This window comes from Mizuhopecten yessoensis, unplaced genomic scaffold (genome assembly GCF_002113885.1).
Source record: "Mizuhopecten yessoensis strain PY_sf001 unplaced genomic scaffold, ASM211388v2 scaffold10951, whole genome shotgun sequence".
Lineage (NCBI taxonomy): Eukaryota > Metazoa > Mollusca > Bivalvia > Pectinida > Pectinidae > Mizuhopecten > Mizuhopecten yessoensis.
Window position 1 is genome coordinate 576,215 of NW_018408803.1, and position 15,323 is coordinate 591,537.

The following is a 15,323-nucleotide window of genomic DNA, read 5'->3' on the forward strand; positions in this document are numbered from 1 at the left end:
CACACACACACACACACACAATTATTTTATAGAACAGTTAAAGCAGAGACGTGCTATATACGTCTCTGGTTAAAGACATTTAAAATAATCAATTAATTAGTTATCTATTCGTACCAAAACGTACTCCACTTTAAAATTATTCATTTTTCTTCTAAAGATATTTGACATTTACATAATTAAGCTTTTTCAATCGTTCTATCTTAAGACGTCGCAATCTTTGTTTCTAAAAAGTAACACGAAACATCAAACGATAACATAACAATGAGGAACAATGTATTTCAAGAATTCAGCCAATGTATGAAAGATGGGCCCATTTTTGACCCCATAATTTCGACCAATGAGTAAGTGGGAATGTTTTACTGCAGTGCATTCATTTTCCGGTGACGTAATGAAGGACTTTTCCTAAAGTTTTTGAAAACTTAATAAGATGTTGAAATGAAACACCAATACGTGCAGTAATGATGTAACCGTTGAACAGTCTTTCTTTTAGTTAATTATCGCGCTCGTAGAGGAACGACGAAACTTGTCTGAAGTTTACGTCCCTTGTGAAGCTCCGGTTTTGACGGCGCATGCGTAGGCGTAGCCATATTGGAAGAGGAAAAAGATTACAGAAAGAGGTACGCTTGTAAACACTATGAAAAGTGATGTTATAAGACTACGGATTGACTCATAATGTCACCAAGTTAATATTGAAACAGTATACTACTAATTAGCCATGGTAATATTCCCGTCAAGTGTCTATTTTTTCTAGAATGTGACGCGGAAGCAAAGGTAACCCCCGTCTCGGTCATTTGGATCAGCATCAATTTCTTGCAACGGGAGGGGGGAGGTACTTCGGATGGCGGTGCTGTCTATAGCTGTTAAGTTGTATTTTTTCTAAACATGCATATTTGTATTTAATGTAAGCATACCATGCATTCATCAGACTGAATAGGAGCTGAGTCATTGAGGCCGTTTTATTTGTCGCAATGCCGACAGCCTAAGGGTAATTTTTCGTTTCGGAAGTTGAGAATGTCTGAATTAATGTCTATCCCGTATCGGTCTGTTTCTTACGTTGTCGATAACCATGTATCGTTGTGTCATGATTGTAAATCATTCATGTTATCTGTGTTACTTCTGAGAGCTCAAACAGGTGGAATCCAGTGTCGTATTTACATGTATTGCCGTCCACACAATGATATCCGGTTATGACACTATTCTACCCCACCCAGTAAAGGTGAGATTTGCCTTTACGACAGCCTTCTCGTGATGAACCACACAGGCTTATGGCTACAAGATATGCTATAGGTCACACTGACCATTGTTTGTTACATTTAATTAGTCATACGGATAGGTAACAGAACATCCTTTTGTCCCTCCAACTAGCTGCTGTCATTTGCACATTCAGGAATGCAGCACATGGCAAATCCAGGTCAGTTCATCTTATAAACATGTTTACCCAACTGTTCAATTCACCCCTTATCTAGTAATGTTACATCTAGTAAAACAATTTGATTGTAGGGTTCCTTGCAAGACATGCAGCAAAATAATTCATTGATTGTCTCGAGCTTAATCTTGATAAACAAAACAAAAAATATTTTAGATTTGACAGACCCATGGTGAATGACCTGACCTAATGAGGGTGTCCTCTCTGTAATGAGGGCATCCCCAGGAATTTATAAAAAAATGTAACTTAAGTAAAGTTCTAAATTTCACAATTTCTTAGAAGTTGTTCAGTTGGTTTTGTTAAAACAATTGCAACTTCATATATCAAAATGACCTTGTTTTCTGTTGATCTGCCAGGGAGCATTATCTACTGATACTATGACACTTTTCAGAGGGATCCACAATTTCATAATGGAGAATTAAATTTTGATGTGGGAAAAATTAAAGATAAAGAAACCTTCATGTTTCTGTCACTCTGGAATAGACAAAACCCTAGTAGGTATGGTACATGTCAATGTAGAAACAATGGGTCTAATTAAAGATGTCCTAATTGTCATTTAATATCTATGCCTGGCACCATTATTAGAGCTAATATGGCCAGGTTTTTTTCTGGCTGAAAAATAGGTGTCTGTTGTTAGCTACTTCCTCAAAATTGTAGATTTTTCTTAGACTGTACTGCCAAACCTGATCTTTCACATGTACATTGTACATCAAGTCTCAATTTCTGACTGATCATTTGTGTCAGGATTTGATGAAATAATTTTGAAACTGTGATTGAATTTCTGTAGTAAATTTGGATGAATGATTGTAATTAATCGTTGACTTTCTTTTGGTCACACACAGCCTGGAGAAGAAAATAAAACTAAATAAAATCCCGGAGAGTTACGTATATGATATACGCTAGATCATTCACATAGTCAAAAGTGGTCAAAAAGAATAGGAAACTGGTAATTTAAGGCTTGGACATACTTTGCAATTAATTTCTAATAAATCTGAAACCAACACTTTAAAAAACAACATTTGGTACCACAATTAAAAAAGAAGGCTAAGGTATCACGGTTAAAAAAAATGAAAATTTGAAAAAAAAATAAACAAAAGCTATCTGCTTTGTGCGTTATATGTGTTTATTTTATCATCATTTATAAAACTTGTTTTCATAATTCATTTTTACATACAGATAGTTTAAAAAGGAATTACATTAATTTTGACTATTGTATTTATATTTATCCAGGAATAAGCCAGTGTCTGGTAATAAGCCCACCAATATTTTTGCAATTCAATAGAAAAGCCAACAAAAGATATTTATCGTCCTGTCACAAGCCCATCCCTACTCTGTGTCGGAGATTATCATTGTTGCAATTTTTGTTGTGAGAAGGAAATAAATAAACAGTGCATGCACATGATACGTATTTAGTTTAATATCTCTAACACCTTGATCAGGTTACAAGTCTAAATACAGGAAGATTTTCAGGTAGTTGGTAATCAGAATTGTCAAGTCATGGAAATGAAAAAAACCCACCTGTGTTCTTTAACTATTGGGTCAATCAGGCCTTAAATTAGGGTCAGGTTGGTGTCAGCTGTCTTCCCCTAAACCCATTCAGTAGTACAACAGTTTCAAATATATTTGTTTAAATTGGGATACATTTCTAAACAGTGCTATTGTTTAGCTTTTTGGAAAGTACCCTTTAAAAAATTAGGATGAGTTTGGATATTTACATACAGGTATAAAAAAGAGGGAAACAGAAAAGAGGAAACAGTACATGTATATATACACAAAAATGTTATTAGCTTGCCTGGATGTGCCTGTAAGCTTAGAGTATGTTGTGATGTTCATCTTCTGTTGTCCATCCATTTGATCTTCTCATTTGAAAAACTTCATCTTTAGAACTGAAAGACCTAATGTGGGGCCAAACAAAGAAATAGGTTTGTTTTCTGTTAAATGATTTACTATGTGTATATTCAAATGTAGGTACCGGGTAGTCTTAAATCAATTATATCAATATATGTATTGCAAGCTTTATTTTAACTAACAATTTCTAGGAAAGATTTAGCTATATATGTATATTTATGGCTATCTATAGATCGATTCACACTTCAACGAGGAATTCAGCTAGCCTATCTAGATAGATTCACATTTCTACGAGGAATTCAGCTTTCTAGATAGATTCACATTTCTACGAGGAATTCAGCTTTCTAGATAGATTCACATTTCTACGAGGAATTCAGCTTTCTAGATGAGATTCACATTTTTATGAGGAATTCAGATATCTAGATAGATTCACATTTCTACAAGGAATTCTGCTATCTAGATAGATTCACATTTCTGGGAGAAATTCAGCTATCGAAATGGATTCACATTTCTGGGAGAAATTCAGCCATCCAGATAGATTCACATTTCTACAAGGACATCTTTCTAGATAGATTCACATTTCTACGAGGAATTCAGCTATCTAGATAGATTCACATTTCTACGAGGAATTCAGCTTTCTAGATAAATTCACATTTCTACGAGGAATTCAGCTTTCGAGATAGATTCACATTTCTACGAGGAATTCTGCTATCTAGATAGATTCACATTTCTGGGAGAGATTCAGCTATCGAAATGGATTCACATTTCTGGGAGAAATTCAGCCATCCAGATAGATTCACATTTCTACAAGGAATTCAGCTTTCTAGATAGATTCGCATTTCTACGAGGAATTCAGCTATCTAGATAGATACACATTTCTACGAGGAATTCAGCTTTCTAGATAGATTCACATTTTTGGGAGAAATTCAGCTATCGAAATGGATTCACATTTCTGGGAGAAATTCAGCCATCCAGATAGATTCACATTTCTGGGAGAAATTCAGCCATCTAGATAGTTTCACATTTCTATGAGGAATTCACCTATATAGATGGATTCAACAAATCTAGGTGAAATTCAGCTATCTACATGCTATGAATGTAGATAGATTCACAGTTCTTGGAGAAATTCTGCTATCTAGATCATTTTCTTGTATATATATTATATGAATATGAATAATTTAAATGTGATTTTATGTTAGCCTGCCAGGGGTCAGTTATTCATAATCTACCTATATGATCATCATCGGAATCGGCTCCTACAACAAATCGCGTTAATTATTTATACATGAGGAAGTCATGTTATTCCATTCTAGATACCTAGGGGTCATTCTTACATGTGTATTACCGTAAATTACTGTTAATTCACAAAAAAATATGGGCTGTAGCACAATAATTTCTCATATTGTATAGATCAAATTTACTACAGGGACTTCAATTGTACCTGTATTTTAATAGAAGGAATTATTTGGTATTTAATATTAAAATTGAATGCATAAAAGAAATTTGGTTTGGTAAATTGAGTTTGTAGTGTCGTGTCAACAGCTAAGTTTGTTTCAGGACATGCCTCCATGTGTGTTGTGTACATGTGTGTTGTGTACATGTGTGTTGTATACATGTGTGTTGTGTACATGTGTGTGCTTGAGGCAATATGTTGGTGTATTTGCCTCGATGCGAAAGCACGAATCGGATGCTGACGTAAAGAGTGCTACAGCGCTGAAATACCATGCTAAAAAACCCCAGCACAGTACTCCACCCGGTCACATTAACCCATTCACCCCCTAAAGTCACACTAAAACCTTACCAAATCAAAGACTGGGCAAGTCCAGTTTAAATATGTAGGGGTGGTTGAGTTAAACTGACAACAGATAAACCAGTTATTGCTTTTTATATATATATATACTATTATGTAAGCTGTTAATCATGCATGCTGAACATTTAGCATGGAAAAATGTAAAAAAAAAATGTGGGGGTGTTACTTTGCTTTTAAGTTTTGAGCTCACCCCTGTGGCCCATGGGGCCAAGTGAGCTTATGCCGTGGTGCATCGTCCGTCTGGCGTCCGGCTACAAGAGTATATTATTTGTACTTGTTGTATTTGTTTGTATGGCTATCTTATATATTTATATCGATAACTACAACTGTATATGTGGTAGTTGACTCTCAGGGTCTGTGCCAGAAGAAACAAGGATTAGAGAATTTATGAGCAGAATTTTATGTCAAACATTCTTTGGAGTGCACACGTGTACATGTATACAAGCTTCAGTATAAAGTGTGTGATATATATGTACTGTGACAAAACACACACAAGTGAAAAACAGGCTTTATAGTATCTTCGGGTACAGTTTCTCAAACCCGAAAAAAATCATTGTACTAAAATAGATAGTTATATAAGTGCATTAGCTCCTCGTAGGTGTAACACTCCTGTATGCATAGGGTAGTTTACACAGTCAACAATGTAGCAGAAATTTGTCATTGATGTCGGGAGAAGGAGATATATTTTGTTTTGTGCTGGGATCATATTCTTAACATGAACGGTCATACGATCTGAGCCTCAATCAATTTTATAACATGCAGTAGGACACTAAAATGTGAGCTAGGTATATATTATATATGCATGCGTGGTAGCTCAGATCCTCTCAGTCTGGTAGATTTTGATGTCCCTAAGATTATTGAAGGTGAAATTATTTAGAATTCAGTAGGAAGATTTCAAAACTTTCCAGTGATAACATTTTCAAAAAGCGATGAAATATATTTTTTGATTTTTCATTTTACCAGTGAAAGGATTTTCAGTAGACCCTTGAGAGCAATTTTTTTACTTCCCAACATTTTTGTATTTGAAAATAATATGTCTTTTAGACATATGTTGTGAGTCTAAATTTCAGGGAAAAGTGTTGTTTTTTTTCTTCATTTGACTTCTGAAAATGCTTAATGTGAATTCAAAGAGTCAGCTGAAATCTCAGCAATGCTGATTTATATATAGTGAAAGATTTAATTCCAATTCCTTTTGCAGTTTGTGGGAAAATATTATAATCATGTTAGTTATCATAGACCTAACTCGCCCATTTCAAAACGGATATATACCTGTACATGTTCATGTACATATAATATATATATGTCTTTATTTTAGCTGACAACCTTTCTCATAGCCTAAAGGGTAAACATTAGGTATACTAGCTAGTACAACATGACTGATCAAAATTTTTAATAACAATATTTTGAGCGATAAAAAATAATGTTTTGATAAGTTGTTTTACCGGTATATTTGAATAGGACAACCCAGTTATACAAGGTTCCACGATAGCTTTTGACAATAAATCAAGCATGGACAAATGTAATATCTTTTTCAGTTCAAAGTGGCGTGCTTTGATTTTCATATTTAATTTCTTTTTCAGTGTTATTAAGCTCAAGTGATCTCTTTATGTCGATGAAAATATGATCTATTTTTAGAAATAATTTATTGACAATTGTAATGATTTCCTTCTCTGTCCTCTTGACAATCGTGAAACCTGTGATCAACGCACACTCATCAGCGAGGATCAAATTTCATAACTTTCCACATCGGACCAAAGTAAACCATATGGCTGTTTATAATACATATATATATGTATAAATTTATGGTTTCATAAACTCGAGGCTTAACCTTTTCACCCCTATGTAACTTCAGTAAACTCCATGCATTGTTTTGGATGAGTCCATTATGGTCTACAGTACTAGTGGTGAAAGGGTTAACCTTTTCACCACTGTAGACAATAATGGACTCATCCAGATCAATGCATGGTAGAGTACTAAAGTTACATAGGGGTGAAAGGCTTAGACCTAGTTACATTGTATATATAATGGTGTTGTAAGCTTTCAGTCAATTATTTTTATTTTGGTCTATTAGCCTGAATAATTATTTTCCTTTGGAGAATTTTAAGTTGTGTTATACCGATTTCTCCCGATATTTCCCCTATTTGAATGGTCAACAATTAATTACTGAGGGGTTAATCTAAGTTTTAGGGGAAACACCTGTTCTCTGAAATTGGAAATGTTTTTGAACTCTTAGGGAATTTCCTGTAAATATTATCAATGTAAAACTTAACAGCAACTTCTTACTGAGAATGATCTATATATATATGATGCCAATATTGGAAAATAGTTCTAATTGTTAAAATTATTGTTAGGGTGTTATACTTCTAGGATCTTACATGAGTTTCTATTTCATATGAGATTTATGAAATGCGTGACGAGTTTCATAAATTTCATTTGAAATGAAAACAATTGTTAGATCTTTTTCATCACATAATCAAGATTTGAAGCATAAATTTATTCGTGTAAATCGACAATTTTCATGCAACCTTGAAATGTAAAATGACGCCATTTTGACTCCATTGGGTAAGTCTGTGACATCATGTGCATGTACTTGTCCTAAGCGTGACATCACATTTGAAACAATTGAAACCTACAACCAATCACAGGGCTGAGATATATATAGGTCATATTACATGGGTTAATACGCAAACAAATATGACATGTGTATATTTACACGATAAAAACAGTACATTATGTGATAAATATAATACATGTTCATCAAACATTATTTCCTTGTGTATGTCATTTTCATTTGAATAATTAATAAATTGAGAACATTTCTCTTGACATTATATATACATAGGGGAAATTCAAAGATAGAAAATCCTGTGGCATAATTAAGTACCCAGAAAGGGTTATACAAAAGCATAATTGCTAATATAAGATGATTCCCTTTGCCTGTTTGAGGAAATAAAAATGCCTACCTTAAAAAAATTCCTAAAGATTTCCATTGTGTTAGTAAATTATATACAGTATATAGGCACTTCAAATTGACCACCGGATATGCATTAGAATAAAGCATTTGTGTGACTGTTATGATATTGAAGACAGTAAACAAGTTAGGACCAGCAGTAAACAGTGTGCATATTATTTGCCAGTGACAAAAATGAGAGGAAAATGAAAACAAAATGGAACAAAGACAGCTGGTCATGTAGTAGTATTTCAGTCATAAGTTGGTGAATTTTGGTAAAACTGAAATTTTGGAATTTCGGAAAATAGTGCCAAAATTGGAGAGGGGAATTGACCCATATTCAGTCATAAAAAAGGCCTGTATATATCGACCCATGATTTTGTACCTAAAAGGTTTCATTGATGTCTTGAACATTTTTGCTGTTCTGATCATGAACTGTACTTAAAATGCACAAGTTTTCTCCGGTTTTGTGAAAATATCACATAATTGTGTAAACACAATTGATCATATGTTCAACAGTATGAAAAAAAAAAATGTAGCATTTTGTAGTGTAGATCTGCATTGCGTCCATTTTCTATTATATATCAATATATAAAATAGTCAAAATATCCTTATTGAATCCTGTATAGCCTACCGCAATAGCCTACAGCAACCTTCGTGAATTTATAATATCTTGTGATATTTATATTTTTATGGGTCTATTCTAAGTTTGTACAGTACTGCGGATGAAATATGTTAGGCGAGAAATCTGAAATAGGCGTCAACTTGTATTAACAACTTTATATTTTGTATGACGTTTAATTTAGACACATATACAGTGTGTATATGTATGTATACACATTGAAGTATATATAGTGACAAAATTTCCAAAGGAAGTTTAATACATGTGATAATTATATTTATGTCTTATGGACCTTACATCAGGTCTATATTTATTGGGCAATGGTAATAATACTGCTGGTTCCGCAGCACAGGGTATGTAAAATCAATACTGGATGACTTAAAATGAAATGTAGCTATTATAGTCGCGTGGTGATCATGGACGTTTCAAAATTCTTGGCCGCATGGATGTTTACACGTTTCTGGCTATGTTTTATCACTGGATGTTTACATGCTCATGGTCCTAGATCAATTAATGTTTACAAGTTTGTGGCTGTTGATGTTTCTGGTACAAATTTGTGATTATTCATATACAGAATTTGCCGTAGCTAAAGGTCCTCTATATTTTTTCTGGCCATAGGTAAGTTTGCCATATATAGGTCCAATGTTTGTAGCCATTGATGATTTTGCCATAGGTCCTACACATATACAATATATACATGGAGATTCTGGCATTGGATGTTTCTGCAAAAGGACCTGTATTTCTGAACATGGATGTGAAAGTTTTGCCATACGTCCTGTACAATGTATATACATGTAAATTTTGGCGTTAGATGTTTTTCCATTGTAGGTCCCGTGTATCTAGCAATTGCTGTCTTTAATTGCCATAGGCCCGATGTTTCTAGCCTTGAATGTCTTTAATTGCCATAGGCCCGATGTTTCTAGCCTTAAATATCTTTAATTGCCATAGGCCCGATGTTTCTAGCCATGATTTTTTTGGCCATAGGTCTGTTTTATGGCCCGTGATGTTTTTATTGGTCCCAATTTTTTTGGCCATAATTGCTTTTTCTATCAGTAACCATGATATTCTGGCAATGGACCCTTTTGTCTCTTAGATTGTTTCTGGTCCTGCGTATGGATGTTTTCACCATAAACGTCCTTACCCTGTATGTTTTTGCCCCCTGTTCTATACTTCTGACCATGAATGTTTTTTCTGAGGTCCGTTGTATGTTTTGTGAGTATATACACATAGCTGTGTACATGTGTATTAATTAATTCGTGTGTCATCTATCGTCATGTGCTGACTGACGTTACTAGCTAAGTATTTAGCCGATGTTGAGGAAGGAAGATAGACTTTTTTATGCATCCATATGTGTACTTGATACTGTATGTTGGGTTTTCAAGGATTTAACAGGACAATTTGTATGTCTGCATGTACACAATAATTGTATATATGTTTGTTTTGACATCTCAGTTAAATTTCAATGTTTTGTTTCATCCGAGTTTAAATCAGTTGAGTGAAGGAGAAATTCATATTGAACCCTTTTTAATGTCAAAGTTTCTGAAAATGCTTGCCCAGGGCATGTCTTCTATACTATTTCACCTGGAGTAACCAGATTTGTTGTACAAGCTGGACATCTTGTATATCGACATGCCGGAGTGCAGAGTGCAAGAATTTGGTCACTGTGACCTATAACTTGACCTTTGATCTTTACTTTTGAAAATGTCTGTTGGGGGCATATTTTCTGTACTATTTCACCTGAAGTGACCAGATTTGGTGTAAAAGGACATCTTGTATATTGAGATGGCAGAGTGCAAGAATTAGGTCACTGTGGCCTATGACTTGACCTTTGACCTTTACTTTTGTAAATGTTTGCCTTGGGCATATCTTCTGTACTATTTCACCTGGAGTATTAAACCAGATTTGGTGTACAAGGATATCTTTGGACGTTAGAGTGCAGAGTGCAAGAATTAGGTCACTGTGGCCTATGACTTGACGTTTTACCTTTACTTTTGGAAAATGTTTGTCCTGGGAATATCTTCTACTATTTCACCTGGAGTAACCAGACTTGGTGTACAAGGACATCTTGGGATGATGTGTTTGTTAAGTATAGAAATCATTACTGGTGGGGGACAGTTACCCAATGTTAATATATTTCAATTCAACTGGCACAGCAAGTTAAAAAAGAGCATTTTTGATCAACAAGTGCTCCTCGAACTCAGCAACTTGGTGAATTTCTGATGATAAATTATGACGAAGGAATGACGAGCCGTCTGAACTGGAGATTTACGTTTCTCATGTTAAAACCCCTGATTTTTCTGTTTCAGGTACATTTGACAGACAAGGGCATATAACTACATTCACATGATCAGAGACAGGCTCCTGTACCCTTTCAAAGACCTTGACCCTCGGTAGACACGGCCAAGGTCAGAGTTGAGGGGTCATCATGCCCCAACCTAAGGCGGGAAGCCTCAAGGATCCTGATATTGCGGGACTCTTCTTCTTCAACGATGACCCAGAGAAAATATTTGTCGATCTACGAGAAATTGGCCATGGAAGTTTTGGTGCAGTGTACTTCGTAAGTTGCAGAAATTTTTACCACATACCGTATATGCATAATATGTATAGAATAATTAGAAAATAACCAGAACAGAATTTTTCCTGCAATTTGGAAAAAGTTGAAATCCTTGAGTGACATTTGCAATATCATATATAGTATGCATGTGATTTTTTCTCCAGGAACTCCGGCTTTTCTCCACCACCGAAACCTGGCACGTCCTTAAAGTTAAAATGACCATAGCTGTTATAACTAATAGGACGTAAAACCCAAACAAACATAGAACTTTACCTGGTTGAATGGCTGCTACAATTTACCATTAGAAAACATGATTAATCTTAGGGGGAACCAAATCAGTACATTTTTTGTTTATTCGGAGCCTTGAATATTATTACACCCTGTCTAATCTGACCAATACATACATGTATGTTTAACACAGGTTGTCAGATTAGACAGGTTTACATAATGAAATGCATTTCAAAATAAAAGGAATAAATAACAAATGATTATCAACAAAGTAGATTGTTTTATTAAACAAACGTTTTTTTTGTGCCAAGGAAATGTGATGGCATGACTGAAATATGATGTTTATTTGTGAAATAAGTTTTTCAGTGGAAATATAATAGTTTGTAACGGAAGTGTGCTCAATTGATTGAGAATTGTTTGATTTTGATGTCAAAGTGTGTTCTTAATGTTACAGGCCAGAAATATTGTCAACAAAGAGATTGTGGCCATCAAGAAGATGTCCTACAATGGAAAGCAGGCGAACGAGGTAAGCAAGGAAGGCATACATCCCCAGTGATTATTAACCTGAATTATCTCCCCTGATCTTCATGGACTACAATTCGTGGGTCGTTAAATTTGATAGTATGGTCAAAATCTTTCCCACGAATGATTAAGGATCGATTTTGAGTATCGGTGCAGAATATGGTTCTGTTTTGTTCAATAAAACTATTTGTGAGAGAAAAATCCCTTAAATAGTACCGCAAACCATATGCTCCATGTCTGAGTTTACACAAGAGCAACAGAGGTCAAAGTCATACTAGAAGCCACCTTTAACAGATTGATCAGAAGTATTATTGCTCCTGTTTGTATTACACTTTGATGAAATGCAATTAAGCTCAATTAATCTTAGTTAGCCACTTGTTTCAGAGGCTGAATTGAACTTATTAACTACCGTTACTTGCAAAGTTTTTGAAACAAAAATTGTTAATGGAAATATGCTAATTAAATAAAATAAAAAAAATCATTTAGGCTTTAGTTAGTCAATGTTCACCTATATGTAGTGTTGGGAATCTTAATCAATTATCGGAAGTCTTTTAATGAACAATTATCGATTATAATCGGAACATCCAAATTCTGGTAAATCTATTTTGAAATATGTGTAATTATGATGATTAGAATTGGGATTTGCAGTATACAGTAATTTTGCCATGTAAAATCAAAGGCTGACTTGGTTTTTACACTTTAAGTTTTGACTTACTACTAGAATTTGACTAAGAGTAAAATCTGACAGATATCAACAGAAAACAGCATGCAACATTTAAACCGATTAATCGATTATGAAATTTATAAATCAGTTAATTTGAATGGGCTGTACAATCGATTGATTTTTCGATTGTAATCGTTTATCGAAACGACACTACCTATATCTTTTCCTTTTTTTCTCCAGAAATGGCAGGACATTATCAAAGAAGTTAAGTTCCTAAGACAATTGAAACACAGACACGTTATAGACTACAAAGGGTGCTATCTCCGTGAACACACAGCATGGGTAAGTAGGTGCTTCCTATCACCACTCTCTCACCCCTAGGTAACTTGAGTAGACTCTACCATACATTCATCTGGATGAGTCCACTATGGTCTTCAGTGGTGAAAGGGTTAAAAGAAAAGTGGACGAGTGGAATTTTGAAATTACCAAGGTAAAATACAACAACTCTGCATTGGCCCAGGGAAATGTGAGTTTTGCTAAATAATTTGAAAATGTCCCATTGGTTTTATTTAAATCAAGATAAATTGTAATAGAAATTGATGAATAATTTAATGCTTACTTTGATATACAGTAAAATCAAAAAATGTTCTCCACATTTTGTCTGATGAAAGAAATAGTTTTATTCCATTAAGTAATTACTATGTGTGTTCGTGTTTACAGCTGGTTATGGAATACTGTCTAGGCTCCGCCTCGGACATCGTAGAAGGTCAGTATTTTTTATCTGAGCCCATTATAGAAATTTCAACAGTTATTACCACCCCTCCCCACCACCCGTACCCCATTATCATTTCTGGAATAGCTCGTACAAAATTCATGAATTGTTGTTCAATTTATAATTAATCATAATTAAATAAGAAATATCATGTTGATTTATGTACAGTTACAAAATGTAAATGATCAGATTTATTTCTGGATTATTCATGGCTTTTCTGCTTTACCTATATATTGATCAAAAAAAGTTTGTTTGTTTCTTCGTGATAGCCAAGTAGGACCCAAACAAGTAATTATAACGGTTACTCAAATTGAAATGTGATGAAACTGGAAAAAGATAAAACGTCTATTGCAATTTCTTTTGCTTGTTTGTTTAATCAGAAACAGGGTAAACATCAAGTGAACTCTTGTGTATTGAACTTTCTTTTGTTTCAGTTCACAAGAAGCCATTAAAGGAGATAGAAATCGCAGCAATCTGCCACGACGCTTTAGAGGGCCTGGCCTACCTACATACTCAGGGCAAAATACACCGAGACATCAAGGCGGGCAATATACTGCTGACAGAAAACGGCACCGTCAAACTGGGTAAAAACAGATTGCATGTGACTTACATTTTTCAGAACAATGTTTATGTAAATAAGAGGTATCGAATAATGTTTAAAAAATTTCAATTCAAAAATAAAAGTAGGCTTGGGAAACAAAGATGGTAAAGCAATTTACAGAATGTTGTTTCTTGGAGTTTTAAGTTATGTTTTTTTAAGTACAGTTACAATTTTGATGTGGTCGACAAAAGTTCCAGACATTTAAATTTTGCGTTTTTTGGCTAGTGCGAATAAAATTCCAGGTGAGATGACAAATCACAGACAAGAGAAGAGGATATCTTGTTGCACTACAACATAAATACAATTGACAAGAAAATAGCTTTCTTCTTAAAAAACACCCTGACGTTTTTAAAGACACCTCCATGAAATGTGCCGCAAACTATTTTATGTTTCCAAATATTTACATGCACAATGAAAAGTTAAATCTCGTGCATATTTTCACCACATAAACAAGGAACAAATAGAGGTTATCTCCTGTGGGAATTAAAATCCTGATAACATTCTGATATATGATTGTTAGATGTATGGTCTGGGGGGAAAAAATAAATAAAAAAATACAGTGTTATTTTCATGACATTTAATTTTGTGACTTATTAACAATCATTATCTATATCCCGGAATACTTTCCTCTGTCTCTACAATTTCGGCACCACCAGGCTTTGTGTTTATAGAATAGAAGAAAGTTGATGGTGTGTTGCATCAGAGTGTTTCTGTATTTCCAGCGGACTTTGGGTCGGCGTCTCTGATAAGTCCAGCCAACTCGTTTGTGGGGACGCCTTACTGGATGGCCCCCGAGGTGATTCTAGCCATGGACGAGGGTCAGTACGACGGCAAGTCGGACGTCTGGTCAATGGGCATCACTTGTATAGAACTGGGTAAGGGTTATACTGGTCAGACAAGGGTGGGGTCCATGTTTGGCCCATACAGCGACTTTTTTCATATTTTGCAACAACGTTGCCAGACAGCATTGAAAATTGATGCTCTTAGCTCCCTAGGGTCTGATTTGGCCAAATTGGAGCTCCTTGAAGTACTCCTGCTCAGAACATGAAGTTATACTTTCTCAAGTGTCTAAAAAAATCTCATCATTTTCAATACTGTCTGCAGTCTGGCAATGTTGTTGCAAAATATGAAAAAAATCACTGCATATGGAGTGGACCCCGCCTTTGTTCTTATTCTTAAAACCTAAATCTGGAGATCATTCCCATCTCCACCTCTCCTTCTGACTTTCCATCATAAAGTTTTAAGATGTAAGTATCTACAGTTTTGGATGTGATTTTCGAAGAAACTTTAACTTGTAACTTTAAACTGGGTAAAATACTTAACTCT

At 34.7% G+C, this 15,323-nt stretch overlaps 1 protein-coding gene across 11 annotated transcripts in view; it reads left to right on the forward strand.

Moving 5' to 3' along the window:
• The first annotated feature begins 375 nt into the window (after positions 1 to 375).
• LOC110463999 (serine/threonine-protein kinase TAO1-like) overlaps positions 376 to 15,323 on the forward strand; it is a 47,032-nt gene continuing 32,084 nt past the window's right edge. For all 11 annotated transcript variants that reach the window (XM_021518992.1, XM_021518995.1, XM_021518994.1 and 8 more), the window contains exons 1-7: positions 376 to 617; positions 10,963 to 11,213; positions 11,893 to 11,964; positions 12,865 to 12,966; positions 13,345 to 13,390; positions 13,831 to 13,980; positions 14,720 to 14,872. In XM_021518992.1, the coding sequence (XP_021374667.1) occupies positions 11,082 to 11,213; positions 11,893 to 11,964; positions 12,865 to 12,966; positions 13,345 to 13,390; positions 13,831 to 13,980; positions 14,720 to 14,872 (655 nt within the window). In that variant the 5' untranslated portion in view covers positions 376 to 617; positions 10,963 to 11,081. The remainder of the gene's footprint in view (positions 618 to 10,962; positions 11,214 to 11,892; positions 11,965 to 12,864; positions 12,967 to 13,344; positions 13,391 to 13,830; positions 13,981 to 14,719; positions 14,873 to 15,323) is intronic.